Source organism: Myxocyprinus asiaticus, chromosome 5, assembly GCF_019703515.2.
Source record: "Myxocyprinus asiaticus isolate MX2 ecotype Aquarium Trade chromosome 5, UBuf_Myxa_2, whole genome shotgun sequence".
Taxonomy (NCBI): domain Eukaryota; kingdom Metazoa; phylum Chordata; class Actinopteri; order Cypriniformes; family Catostomidae; genus Myxocyprinus; species Myxocyprinus asiaticus.
The window spans coordinates 28,878,388-28,894,047 of NC_059348.1; the positions used below are offsets into that span (position 1 = coordinate 28,878,388).

The 15,660-nt window shown below is 37.9% G+C and overlaps 1 protein-coding gene across 7 annotated transcripts in view; it reads left to right on the top strand.

Annotated features, from left to right (window-relative positions):
* Window positions 1-10,032: 10,032 nt before the first annotated feature.
* LOC127441510 (traf2 and NCK-interacting protein kinase-like) overlaps window positions 10,033-15,660 on the top strand; it is a 143,086-nt gene continuing 137,458 nt past the window's right edge. For all 7 annotated transcript variants that reach the window (XM_051699024.1, XM_051699025.1, XM_051699027.1 and 4 more), the window contains exon 1: window positions 10,033-10,366. In XM_051699024.1, coding sequence (XP_051554984.1) covers window positions 10,310-10,366 — 57 coding nt within the window. In that variant the 5' untranslated portion in view covers window positions 10,033-10,309. The remainder of the gene's footprint in view (window positions 10,367-15,660) is intronic.

Here is a 15,660-nt window from a genome sequence, read left to right on the forward strand (position 1 = left end):
ATTACCATTTACTGAAGTTCTCTTGTATTGTGAAATGGCTCATTACACAAATTGTCCTCTGCTAAAATAAGAGGAGTGTTCTGTGGCAAATTTGCATTAATGTTCAGAAGTCTGCAGAATCGTTATTTTCGTAATATAAACAAATGCACACACCTGTATTGCTGCTGTAATATTATGCTTTGTTTAGAAGATTTCAAACATGTAAAATTTAAGTATAAATTATGACAATATTTTTGGTGTATATAGATCTTTGTATTTAAGCAATGGAAATCAAGGGCCAGTGCAATGCTAGTGTTTTTGGTAGACAGACCGGGTGGTCTGAGCCAGTATCATGTGATATTCAGTCCCCCAATGAAATCCTGTCCCCCTTGGGTAGTTGTTTGAACAGAAGTTTTACTACTATTACTGTAACTAATTCCTGTTGCAGCTGATCACATAAATACTTTCATATATTCTTCGCTTGATAAACGTAGGGAATGCATAATGGAATGTTAGCTTAGAAGGCTAATCGGTTAGCATGCTACCTGAAACACACACCCTGTGTGCGAAACCACGTGCTGTCACAGTATGTACTATATTTGATGAAGGAAACACTTCTCGGCCTGTATAACAGTACGTTCTTTTAGGTGTGCATGCAAGAAGAATGAAAAAATGACGGATATACATCATCTGGGGACATGGGTATTGACCCGTCACCTGAATATATGACGTAACAACAACAACCGTGGAAATAATCTGCTCTGGTTTTGTTAAACAAGCACAATTTAAGCACAAGAAACAACTTGGTATATACACTATATTGCCAAAAGTATTCGCTCACCCATCCAAATAATTGAATTCAGGTGTTCTAATCACTTCCATGGCCACAGGTGTATAAAATGAAGCACTTAGGCATGCAGACTGCTTCTGCAAACATTTGTGAAAGAATGGGCCGCTCTCAGGAGCTCAGTGAATTCCAGCGTGGTACTGTGATAGGATGCCACCTGTGCAACAAGTCCAGTCGTGAAATTTCCTCGCTACTAAATATTCCACAGTCAACTGTCAGTGGTATTATAACAAAGTGGAAGCGATTGGGAATGACAGCAACTCAGCCACGAAGTGGTAGGCCACGTAAAATGACAGAGCGGGGTCAGCGGATGCTGAGGCGCATAGTGCGCAGAGGTCGCCAACTTTCTGCAGAGTCAATCGCTACAGACCTCCAAAGTTCATGTGGCCTTCAGATTAGCTCAAGAACAGTGCGTAGAGAGCTTCATGGAATGGGTTTCCATGGCCGAGCAGCTGCATCCAAGCCATACATCACCAAGTGCAATGCAAAGCGTCGGATGCAGTGGTGTAAAGCACGCTGCCACTGGAATCTAGAGCAGTGGAGACGCGTTCTCTGGAGTGACGGATCACGCTTCTCCATCTGGCAATCTGATGGACGAGTCTGGGTTTGGCGGTTGCCAGGAGAACGTACTTGTCTGACTGCATTGTGCCAACTGTGAAGTTTGGTGGAGGGGGGATTATGGTGTGGGGTTGTTTTTCAGAAGCTGGGCTTGGCCCCTTAGTTCCAGTGAAAGGAACTCTGAATGCTTCAGCATACCAAGAGATTTTGGACAATTCCATGCTCCCAACTTTGTGGGAACAGTTTGGGGATGGCTCCTTCCTGTTCCAACATGACTGCGCACCAGTGCACAAAGCAAGGTCCATAAAGACATGGATGAGCGAGTTTGGTGTAGAAGAACTTGACTGGCCTGCACAGAGTCCTGACCTCAACCTGATAGAGCACCTTTGGGATAAATTAGAGCGAAGACTGCGAGCCAGGCCTTCTCGTCCAACATCAGTGTCTGACCTCACAAATGCGCTTCTGGAAGAATGGTCAAAAATTCCCATAAACACACTCCTAAACCTTGTGGAAAGCCTTCCCAGAAGAGTTGAAGCTGTTATAGCTGCAAAGGGTGGGCCGACGTCATATTAAACCCTATGGATTAAGAATGGGATGTCACTTAAGTTCATATGCGTCTAAAGGCAGATGAGCGAATACTTTTGGCAATATAGTGTATATAAAACACTTAAAGTTGAGAAGAGCAGTCTGACTTGCGGTTTACCGCTGTTCTTTTAAGTCCAGTGTTTTGAACGTGATGTTGCCTCAGCTCCTGAGGGATTATGGGATTACAATGTGTCCAGTCTATCAGCACTTCAGAATCTCGCCAGAAATAGTAGGTCATCCGAATATTTCTTGCTTACTTCTCAATGAATACTGAGGATTTGGCATTGGCAAATTCTCAGGGCCAGCAAAGCCTTCTCTGCTGGCCTAAAATGCCAAATAAATAAATATTTTTCATCCTTTCATTCTCAATCACCTTTTTGCCTATGTATTTTTAATCACTTTCCACTCTTAATTAATCCACAAACAAATAGAGAAAAACAAAAAGTTTATCCAGTCAGAATTCATTCCTTGATGCTTACAAGCAAAGTGTGACAACTGTTTCACAAATCGCATGCCTGAAGCCGAGCTCGTTAGCCGAAGCAGCGCGTGAGTCTGAGCTCCACCCCCTCAGGCCTTCAGAATTTCCACAGAATCCCTCAACAGTGTAAGTGAAAAGGCATCTAAAGTCAGATTGTCAGATTCATCAGCCAATCAGATTGATTTATTTGTTCTTGGTGGGTGTGATCTTTAGGATATGTCCCGGTCGAGGCCTTCTAGCTGGCCATGAGTGATGCAATCACGTTTTAAGTGATGTATGTAATTTGAAAGCGAAGAGTGCAAGATCGTCATCACTGCCGCCATCGCCGTTGAGAAAGAGATCCTTATGGATTTACAAACACGAGATGTTCTGCATGTCCATGTGATTGCTTAATTTATTAAACAGGAAAGGAGGAGTGATTTTCACTTCAAGTAAATTGGTAAGTGCTTTTTGCATTGTTATAGCAACATCAGGAGCTGGGGCGGACTGGCGAAGGGGGCAGCGATATGCAGAAAAGGACAGAAAATATAAATTGGTATTACTAGTTGACTGCCACGTAATGTATGATAGGCATACGGCGTCTTATTCATTGTGAAACTGTGTTTTCTTAATGGCATGAATCACTCTGAAGGCCTAGACTTAAAATGCATGGCCTGCAGCTGGGATTTGGACATGCTACTCCATTGGCATCCTGTTATTGGCATAATTTATACATAGTAGGGAAGTATGGATATTCGGACGCAGCATTGGAGAAACTTTCAATTTGACTATTTGTTGTTTTGGTTATATCATGTCATATGTAAAATAGCTTACACAAAATGACTTACTTTATTTTGTATCTAGACTACAGAAATATTCTAGATATTGTTTTTCCGATCAGGTATTGAATATAACACTCAATGTAACTTCTTTCAGCCAATGAAATCTTATCAGGGTCCTAGTTGGACAGGATTTCATATGTGACCAAATATTGCATGATACTGACTCTTTAGTTTTACCACTGTTAATTGTGATGCCAAAGCATCTGTTTTTTTTTTCTTTACGATACAATGTTCTTTACAATAACTGTAGAGAACATCACTCCCTCTTTTACCACAAGTATGACCAGAGACATTTTATTACCTTATATAATCATTTCAATCTAAACTTTCCCTGTTGTTCTTACTCCAAAGCTCTAGATGGAGCTGCAGTAGCTCGTACTGTATGATCATCAGATCTGTGCCAATCACTGCTGCCCTGATTGAAAGCAACCAGTTTGTGTGACTATTCTGGGCCCTTTCAAATAGATTATACTGGCAAATTGTCAATTTGTAATTCAGCTTCTCCTAATCTCCATTGCAGCTTTATATACTGTGATTGTTGACTTTTCCCATTTTGGATTTGTCCTGTTTCTCTAAACTGATAACTTTAAAATGTGCTGTCCATCTTCAAGGCTAGTTCAAGGCAGACAGTAATCACCATGTTCTTTATGTGGTTTACTCTCTTTGAGTTATTTTTATTTTAGAAGGGGTTTTTCCTTCCCACTGTTGCAATAAACCAGGTCTCTTTGTGGATTATATTCTGTGTTTATTGTAAAGCATCTTTATGATAATTATGTTAATGATAGTTCACCCAAACCTCAGTGACCTCAGTCACCATTCACTTTCATTGTATGGAGACAAAGATGCAATGAAAGTGAATGGTGACTGAGGCTGTGCTTCCTAACATTCTGTAGTCATCCTGTAGGAAGGCAGTCATACTGGATTTGAACAACAAGAGGGTGAGTAAATGATGACATGACATTTTTGGGTGAACTATCCCTTTAAAAATGTGCAACTCAAGTACAGTAAAGTTGAATAGAAAGTAAACACACCCAAGCTATTCTCAGGATTCTTCCCTCTCACTAAGTTAATCATCTTTTCAAAATAATTTAGAAATTGGCCACCTTCACTGTTTTTCAAGCTATTAACCTTGTTGTCATCTTGAAGTCTGCATTATCTTGGCCTGAGACAAATAGCAAATGTAATTCAGTCAATCCCAAACCTTAGCCATAACTCACTTTAACCTACGCTGAATCATTGTATACATAGCTTTATGCTTCTTTATTTCTATGTCTCTAGCATCTCAATGTAGATTCACATACAATTTACAGTATTTGTCCTCAGTTTTGTAATAAATGAGAATTCACTGTAACATTCTTTTTTTCTAAAGAATCTAATTTTACTTCACTGTAACATTGTAATGTTCCGTGATTCATTGTTACAGATGGGGAAGAATAATTAACCTGATAGGCATCACTGTTCCATTTCACACCCTATTATTATGTTTTTTTCCATAGGAGTATGATACCGCTACCAGTTAATGCACAGATAGTTTCCCACCTGACTTCACACACAGTTATAAAAGCTGTCGAACAGGAAGCCTTTCTGAATTTTTAATTTACATGTCAAGACACCCAACCAAAACACGTCATTCCTGATTCTCTCACTGATGTCCCGCCACATGTTGTCTCATGTCTGGAGGAATGTGTGATTCTGACCTAAATCGATTGTCACTTAGTTAAGGGTGTGAAAAACAAAAACAAACCTATAGCTTTATAGTGAATTTACAAATTTTACATTGTGATCAACAACATGAACAACAGAATATTTGATTAATAAATTATTAATTTTGTTATAGTTGTCTCTATAGTTTAATTTGTTTCTTTGTTTGTTCATTATTAAGCCTTTTATCCTGTTCCAGTAATTACTTTGAACATATTTTTTAATTCCACATCTTGTTCATTGATTAATGTACAAATAAAATGTAAATGTAACAGACAAAAACAACCATTCTGTTTTGCCATAAGGATAATAAAGTGAAGTTTGTTGTTGTCATATGGATGCATTTTTTTGCATATGATTTTACATTTAATTGTCTCATGTTTCCTTCTCTAAAATGTGCACTTAGTAATTTTTTGGTTATTATGTGCCTGCCGAAAATACTAGTTGTCTTCGACTTATACTGACACCCAGCAGCATGGATGAAGAATCATGCAAAAGCAAACGTTTGGGGGCTGTTATTACCAAACATATTTTTACACTACTGGCATCTGAGTTATGCACATTTAATAGGCAAATGTATTAAACCAACTGTTAATTCTGTCACTTTTATTGTTCTGTTAATTTTTAATACATTTTTGAGGCAGCTCAGTCTCCTCTGCCTCCTCTGAAGGACCACTACTGACAGTGATTTACAACCAGATATTCTTGGAAGGACACAAACTCACATCTCACTGTTAGGTGGTGGCCATTTTTTCTTTCCACTAGAGCAACGCCACTGCCATACTGTCACCCCAATTACATTTTCCATTTTAACTATTCTTATCAATAATTGATTCAGTCCCTAACAGTCAGCAACACACAGTGGACAATAGTGCAAAAACCAATACACTTAAGACAGACATTTAATTGATTATGCCCTAGCAGAGACAATCCTCCCACAGCACTGCTAAGGTACGATTGTTTTATAGAACACTTTTTACCTCATTTTTATCTCTTGAACAGGGTCTTCATGAACGGGGATCAATCCTTATCGAGTTGAGACTAAACATTTTTCACTGTCATTAGTGGACAGAGAGGGCAGATCAAGAATATAGCAGATTCCAGGGCTGTTCATACTGCCCAATGTAGATATTATCACCTATAGATGTGTCCCCAAGGGCCCAATGCCACTGAGCTGCATATTGACATACACAGCCTGACTGCAGTATGCCACTGCAGAGAGGAATTTGTGTAAGAAAACAATATTTGATTGGCGTAACTTTAATGGTTTAAGACACATAGCATGAGAGTTTGACTCGAAGCAAGCACCACACAATGTTTTAAACAAAAGAAATGGAGCGTTTGCAAATCGTTTTATTAAATTTTATTTCATCGTCCAGGTCTGCCAAGGAATAAAACTGACATTGTGAATTGTTTGAGGATGTGCAGGTACAGATCCTGAAACTAAAACATAGAGCTCTTGCTCATGCCTGAACTTATTAAAGCTGAAACTGTTTTCAAACAGATTCCAGAAAACTCCCCCTATTGGTCTTCCATTGATTGGCCAAACAGATAGTTCAGCCCCAAACTCTTGGGCTGGGTGGTTGGTCAGACAAACAGAATGTTCTGAATGTGTTATAGGGGAAATCAGCCTACAAATGGCTTACTTATAGATGACTCTGAATAAAGCTGGAATATGGAATTTTAACATTGTAACAATTACACACATCAGCTTTAATAATAAAAAACTGTGAGAAACTATATTAAATGGCTCTTCTTGGGATACGAGTGGAAGTGCCCTTGAACACAGCATTGAGTTGAGCTGATGTGTTGAGTGCTGACTTCATGTTGTTTCTTCTAAACATCTTTGTTCAGCTGAAGAAAGAAAGTAAATCACATCTAGGATGGCATGAGGGTAAGTGATGAGAGAATTTTCAATTTTGGGTGCACTATCCCTTGAAAGACTTTCTTGTTATTTGCAGGTTCACCAAATCTTACTCTTCATGTTTGATTTCTATATTGCAGACTCCTGGTTCTATCATTTTGATCCTTGACAGCCTTTAAAGAGAAACAGTAGAGGGAATACAGGTATACTGATTCCTCTGTAACTGGAAACTTACTGTAGTTACTACATGTACTTTAGAAGCACCTCTGGGGTACAAATGAACAGACTCTTGCTAGAAATTTAACAAGCACACTTTCTCCACATAGACACAGAAATTATATGGTATTTAAAATAAGCATGAATATTCTAGCCTTTCTACTTCCTTGAAAATCCATAGATGCAAATTCAGATAATTATTTTTAACTGGCACACATTACATGCATAAGCACGTTTGTGTGAGTCATTAGAGTCTCAAATAGCATGCAAGATCTACCCTCTTGTTTTGCCTACAGCGTGCAAAAACCAGGGGGAGTCTGGCAGGGAAATCAAGCATTTGGCCCATGCCCCATGTGTTCTCTTCAGGTACATCAAGGTTCCAACACAAAAGGGCATATAATCCCTTTTAACAAAATTATATTCTAAATCAGAACAGGAGAAAACCTTCAAAAAACACTTGAAGACTCTTGCACGAGCACTTGACTCACAGCTGTTATTGCACTTACTCTTGAAAAACCCTCGACTATTTCTGTTTCTGTTGTTTCACCTCTCAGCTCTTACTGAGTTATCTTGGAACTTTGCATTGTGGCTTTTCTCATGCTAATGTCTCCCAAGGATGAATCGCTTTTGTTGTCGCTTTGGATAAAATCATCTGCTAAACAACCTAAATGCTCCCTTTGGTGCACTGAATTAAGCGCCTTTCTTTGTTAAGTGGCAACACCAAAAACAGATGAGTGCAAAGATAATTTAATATTACTGAAATATTAATGGTAGGCTAATAATATTATCAAATATCAGAAAACATACCAATGATCAACTTACATCAAAATACAGACAGTGACTCTCATATGGCTTTTGCTTTGCTGACCTCTAAGCTTGAAACACCCACTTGAATGCCTTGCATGTAAGGAAATGTGGAGGGCTAATGGACACACTTGTATCTAATTGTTGCTGAGGAGCTATTTTACATAAGCTATACAAAGAGGAATCCGTGGAATTCTAATACAGATTTGTATAAATGCTGAAACTTTGAATTCAAGGTTTGCATCTTGTTAAACCAATAATTGGAAATGTGGACCAGACTGCTTTGTAATATTTCGTCTGTGGTGAATGTGATTTTTTGAAATATTACTGATAAAATATATTTTATACCATAAGTCAAATATAATTAATTTAAAGTCTTTAAACACTCTACAAGTATTAGTAATGTAGTGATAACCTGTGGGGAAAACATTTGTTTTTAACCAATTATTTTTGATTATTTTATTTTCAATTATTTTGAAGGCCTGTTTGGGCTGATATGCATTGGTGATTTTTTAAGATGCAGCTCCTCTAATAAAGGCTTTTTTAATACTGAAATTCCACATGCATTTTCATTTTTTGGAAACATCCACTACTAGTTTTCAATTATATTTAATGTTTAGCAATATCTCATATGGCCAACGGACATGCTGCAACATAGCCTCCCCAGAATGGCTAGATCCCCTGTCTCATTAAACACGTTTTTTTAAAAGAATAGTTTAATGGATAACATATCTGAGTGACAGGTTCACCCCTCTAATTTTTGCCCAAAATATCTGTGATATGTCTTGTGAAAGGCATGTTACTTAAAAAATTATTTAGAAATGAAGAGACAACATAGCAAAAAAAAGAATAAAAATGTCTTTCACCCTCAGGTTTTTAAAGGAGGTAGACTATGAAAAAAAGTAGAGTTCCTATGAAGTGAATTAAAGATTATATAAGTCAAGTTTCCTTGGAAACAATACATTTCAGGCTGAATTACAGAGAAGGTTGTGCCAGCCTTCTTACATCTGCAGTAGTTCTGATGACAATAGATGAAAATAAGGAGGAAAAGGAAGAGCTTTTAATGCATTTCTTTAAATAGAAATAAAACAAGAATTTAAAATGCACGTGATTGACAAATATTCTATGTCAGAAGTGTATTATTTTTATTTTAATTATTAATTTAATATATATTTTGAAAACCTTTTAACACATTTAACAGTATACAAGAGGTGTACCTACATTATATATCCCACAAAACTCAGGACCAAACACATCTGCATGGGAAGTTTTTATACAGTATATCATAAAATTTGTTTATTGCTAAACTTCTACAAGATCAAAATTATAAACATAAGTTTACTTCATATTATTAAAGCGAGAGAGTTTTTGCATTACATTTGCTTCTTGAGAAGTATCAAGCACAAATTAGTATTCTTTTGAATGCTATAGGGTTAAGTCTTTTAACCATATCTCATTTCCCATGTCTGAAACAGCAACATTAAAACAAAGGTGTGGCACAGTGTCAGTTTGGTTTGAATCTGCCAAGTTGATCTGTTTATAAGGTAAGAGTGCATGCTTCAGTCTCTTTAGAGAGTTCCCAAGAAACAGCACGTAGGCTTACTGATAACTGACAACAAAACTACAAACAGTTGTGAATTCCTGAGGACATGTAGAATCTGTATTGAAAGATGAAAGACAGGCTAAATCCTTTCTTTTCTTTTTTTAAATATACATAACACACACACACACACATATATATATATATATATATATATATATATATATATATATATATATATATATATATATTTTTTTTTATATATAAAATTTTTCTTAATGAACTGGGATCTTAAACCATCCTTGTGTAGATGTGCTTTTGAGTCTTGCAAAATCAAGATAAATGATAAGCATTTACTGATTTAACAATTTGTTTACTAAATATTGGACTGATTTAGAGCTTTCAACTAATAATAAATAAAAAACATGAGGCAGGTCTAAGGCGAGTGCGTTAAAAGCTTCGGGGCATCATCATGTAATAGGTAGATTTGCACGTTGTTCTTGCAGCAGTGTTGCTAACCGAGGAACCAGTGAATGGGCGGTGCTAGTGAGACATACCACGCCCCTTTAATTTTAACCACTCCCACACATCTGATTGATGCTGGTCTGAAGACGAGCAGTGTTGAGATTTCAACGACAGAGAAGGGAGCGAAAGATGTGTAGTCGGTACTGAAAACATGCCCTTGTCCTCATAGCACACGATGTTTTTGTTTTTTGAGGATATGTCTTAATGAGGTCTCGCGAAGGCTTGTGTTGCATCGGTGGAATCCACAGTTAAAAGAAATATTGTGAAGCAAGAGCGAACAAGGGACGTGATTTGCACGCGCTACAGAGGAAATCAGCAAACGACTGTCTGAGGTCGATTCAGTCAAATTTCTTTGTTTCTCCTCGAATTCCGGTTTTCTTTCACTCGTAATATGGCGAGCGATTCTCCAGCTCGGAGTCTGGATGAAATAGACCTCTCAGCGTTGAGGGTAAGTTATGTCCTTTTATTGAAGATGCTCAATCGTGACTGTTGGTGTTGTGCACCTGCCATTACAACAGCGAGACCGCAACATTCAATACAATAATGGAAATGGAATTAATCACACGTTTTCACCGTTAGTTTATTTCTGAGCCGGACCGTTTCCCTCTTGGTCAGCCGATAGAAGCTGTAGGCAAAGCATTTGTCAGACCGAATAATTGTTTTGTGAAACTTACTACATATTGCAAAAATAAAAAAATAATTTAAAAAAAGGCCAGTGAATTGATCAGGTTATAGAGGGGAAAATGTATAAAATCCAGATGTCGCAGTCTAATGAAGCCTAAAAAGGAGTTCCCTAAATATCAATACACAAAATAAGTCAAGGGAGATACAAAAAAACACCCACTTTCAGTGTTAAAATAACACATTTGCCTTAAATGAATACATGTTAGTGAGACACTGCAATACTAGACACTTAATTGTGTGAAAACTGTTGATTTAGCACTTATTTTGATCAAAGATGTTTGACACAAATGCAATAAGTTAAATTGATTTCAATAATTTATCATTTGACTTTTAGGCCCACACCAGTGTGTAACGTTGTAAATAATCTATTCTTTTTAACAAGCCTATTTGAATTGTCATCGGTTGAAATTAAACATTATAATAATACCATACCTTGTACTGCAGGAATGACCCATACATTACACATTGGGTTTAAACTCTGTACTATTATGTCTTAATCAAGTTACACTTTGCCTGGTCCTCAGATTACTGTTTGCTATATCAGGACTTTTACTGCAGTCTGTGTGATCTTCTTTATTCATTTGTTTGTTTAAGGGGAACAAAATTGTACTGTGAGTGTGCACTGCTGCAGGATCCATGTCAAACCATATGCATGGCTTGAGAAATGTTAAAATCCCTCTAATGCTACCAAATTACTGGCAGCATGTTTGCCTGCGACTTAGTGGATAAACTGGGTTACTTCCTAACAAGGCTTCTGTTTTTTTTTTTTTTTTTTAATAGATCCATTGTTGGCTTAAAAACTGTGTTTGCGTGTCTGTCTAATTAGTTTTTGAGCATGTGTGTATGTACCTATAGCTCAACTTTTAGAGGTATGGCGCTAGCAACGCCAAGGTCATGGGTTTGATTCCTAGGAAATAAATGCATAAATGAAAATGTTAAAATGTACATTTGTTTGCTTTTTTGGTTTTGGTCACTTTTTAGCTGGTCATGCTTCAAAACTAGCTTAGCTTGGCTGGGAGACATATCAGACCAGCTAAGACCATCTTAGGTGGATTTAAACCGTTTCTTTCAGCAGAGATATGACCCAAAATCAGGGTGTCGGACTGAATGGACAGTTTTTGAGGATTTTCATTATCCCATATAGCATCATGGCGAGGCACAGTTTCACAGCGGCCATAAACCAATTACCCGGTGTGCTGTAGGATCTAATGGGCTAAAGGGATGCACATGAAGTGCTCTTCTCTCGCTGCTCACGAGGCTAAGTAGCGTGTGGGATGGAAAGATTACAGCAGATAGCCTTTTGAGTGCTTTTGATTTGACCATCCATTGTGTCTAGTGCATTAGTGGACTTCATTCTTCCCTTCTCACACATGAATCTGTTTGTGTATGCATGCTTCAACACCGCAGATCACATGCTGCCACAGATGTCACTCATATTTTGAGTAGGATTTGGGCAAGTGTTAATCTATGGTTTATAACAGCCCTACCCTCTGCCCTTCACTGAGCCAGCATGATATATCGCTCTTGGCTATATTTCACACCTTCCTGTGGAAGGAGTTAAATTTAAAGGCCGCTCACATCAGTTACTGACTGTTACTCTCTGTTAGCAGGGGCAAACAATGGTGGAGGCCAGCACTGGTTGCTCACACAGAGAGACGGGCTTTGCTTAAAGGCATCAAATCTGTGTGACGGAGTGGGAGAAATCACTGTGCCCTCCTTGACCTTGCTCTTTCACTTGCGTTCCTCTGCCAAGGCCGATTATGTGGCTTAATGTCATGGCGTATTCTGGTCATGCAGCGTCTGAGCTTTCATTTGATAAAATGCCTGATAGGGCTTGAGGCCAATGCAGACTGTTTTTTAAAACATGGCTGATGCTTTGTCTGGATATGCAGGTTGTTTTTGTACTTGTGACATAACAGACACCCAGGTGCTGACACAGCCTTCATTTATCTGTCTGTCCAACAGGTTCCTAAAAACCCACACAACAGTGGTTACAAGCTGGTGGGTCACGACACAAAAATAAGTCACATGAAAAAAGCATAACATTTTGCATAGTTAGGATAGCAAAATAAATAGGCTTATCAACTTATAAAAGGGATGAAAAAATGCTTCCTATATCTTGTTTACCGTGAGGCTGTGTCTCCAATCAAACTCTACGAATTTTGGTGAAAATGTATCTGTCACTTTGTAGATATGACCAAATTCTATATCTGTCACTTGGGCGAAATGACCAAAATCTATATCGCGATATGAGTAATTTTATATCATGATATAGTAAATCTTTTTGTTTTTATTTTTATTTAATTAACTATATTGTAATATCTATTTTTGGGCAGTTCTGTCAGTTTATTCTATTCATTTGGAGCTTGACAATAGTCAAAAGTAAAAAGATCAACAACATGGTTTTAAATAATTATTCCACATTTCAGTCTATTTTGTTGACGTATATTATAAACTTTTTCCTCAAGAAACTCGAGATTCTCCCAAGTAATACAACATAGAGAATAAATAACAAATAATAGTAGTAAAAAAAAATTATGCAACGAAAATAAACACTTCTTACAGAAAAGAAATATCAAATAAATAAACACTTGCAAAAAAATAAATAAATAATAATTAAAATAAAAATAGGCGTATTAATGCAGAGCGTATCTTTTGACTTTCATAATATTATTTTGCTTGCTTCATTTTGAGGTGAAAAAAATTACTATAATTATGAGTGATTATTGTCGTGCGACACAGTTTGCATATTATATTTTTCTGCTCCCTGTTGGATTTTGTGAACCGACACCACAGATGTCGCACTTGTTTTAATAACAAGCTCCTCTTCATTTTCTTGATTTGTTTAGGAGCTGTCCCATTCTGTGGAGATGTTTTTCTTAGGGTTTTTCCTGGGTCAAAAATGATTAAGGAGTGCACGTGATCCCGCTCTGCACTCTTCAGTGAATATCAGGAAGCCTGCTGGACTTGCGCGCACTTGCGTGCTCCAGAGATAGCGCATGCGACGCTCGCATGAAACACAGATGCGCGTGTCTGATGAGAAGCATATTAAAAGCTTGTGAAACGCTGAACATGAGATGAATGTAATCGAAGGTAATTGGGCGGCCGCCGAATATTTTTTAAACCCTGTTGATGTTTCTTAAATTCTCTCAGTCCCATGTGAAGTCCTGTGCACTGATAGATAAGCCCATGCTGTGCACATGGATATTTACATATTGCAATATACACGATATAGCAAAATCTCTATCAATTGACACTTTATATTGTGAAATCACCCAGCCCTAGGTAGAAGCTTGCCAAATTATGCAAATGCCAACGTGGACAAAATTGCGCAAGGTAAAATGTATGATCACACTAGCATGACTATATCTAAATGAATGGGAAAACAGGAAGATAAAAGCAGATTAAGTACAGTTAATATACCAGATGCAGTGTTTACATCAAACATAAAGCAGAGACCCAACATGTTACCAAAATTGTTTAAATGTACAGGTGCATCTCAATAAATTAGAATGTCATGGAAAAGTTCATTTATTTCAGTAATTCAACTCAAATTGTGAAACTCGTGTATTAAATAAATTCAATGCACACAGACTGAAGTAGTTTAAGTCTTTGGTTCTTTTAATTGTGATGATTTTGGCTCACATTTAACAAAAACCCACCAATTCACTATCTCAAAAAATTAGAATACATCATAAGACCAATAAAAAAACATTTTTAGTGAATTGTTGGCCTTCTGGAAAGTATGTTCATTTACTGTATATGCACTCAATACTTGGTAGGGGCTCCTTTTGCTTTAATTACTGCCTCAATTCGGCGTGGCATGGAGGTGATCAGTTTGTGGCACTGCTGAGGTGGTATGGAAGCCCAGGTTTCTTTGACAGTGGCCTTCAGCTCATCTGCATTTTTTGGTCTCTTGTTTCTCATTTTCCTCTTGACAATACCCCATAGATTCTCTATGGGGTTCAGGTCTGGTGAGTTTGCTGGCCAGTCAAGCACACCAACACCATGGTCATTTAACCAACTTTTGGTGCTTTTGGAAGTGTGGGCAGGTGCCAAATCCTGCTGGAAAATGAAATCAGCATCTTTAAAAAGCTGGTCAGCAGAAGGAAGCATGAAGTGCTCCAAAATTTCTTGGTAAACGGGTGCAGTGACTTTGGTTTTCAAAAAACACAATGGACCAACACCAGCAGATGACATTGCACCCCAAATCATCACAGACTGTGGAAACTTAACACTGGACTACAAGCAACTTGGGCTATGAGCTTCTCCACCCTTCCTCCAGACTCTAGGACCTTGGTTTCCAAATGAAATACAAAACTTCTCATCTGAAAAGAGGACTTTGGACCACTGGGCAACAGTCCAGTTCTTCTTCTCCTTAGCCCAGGTAAGACGCCTCTGACGTTGTCTGTGGTTCAGGAGTGGCTTAACAAGAGGAATACGACAACTGTAGCCAAATTTCTTGACACATCTGTGTGTGGTGGCTCTTGATGCCTTGACCCCAGCCTCAGTCCATTCCTTGTGAAGTTCACCCAAATTCTTGAATCGATTTTGCTTGACAATCCTCATAAGGCTGCGGTTCTCTCGGTTGGTTGTGCATCTTTTTCTTCCACACTTTTTCCTTCCACTCAACTTTCTGTTAACATGCTTGGATACAGCACTCTGTGAACAGCCAGCTTCTTTGGCAGTGAATGTTTGTGGCTTACCCTCCTTGTGAAGGGTGTCAATGATTGTCTTCTGGACAACTGTCAGATCAGCAGTCTTCCCCATGATTGTGTAGCCTAGTGAACCAAACTGAGAGACCATTTTGAAGGCTCAGGAAACCTTTGCAGGTGTTTTGAGTTGATTAGCTGATTGGCATGTCACCATATTCGAATTTTTTGAGATAGTGAATTGGTGGGTTTTTGTTAAATGTGAGCCAAAATCATCACAATTAAAAGAACCAAAGACTTAAACTACTTCAGTCTGTGTGCATTGAATTTATTTAATACACGAGTTTCACAATTTGAGTTGAATTACTGAAATAAATGAACTTTTCCATGACATTCTAATTTATTG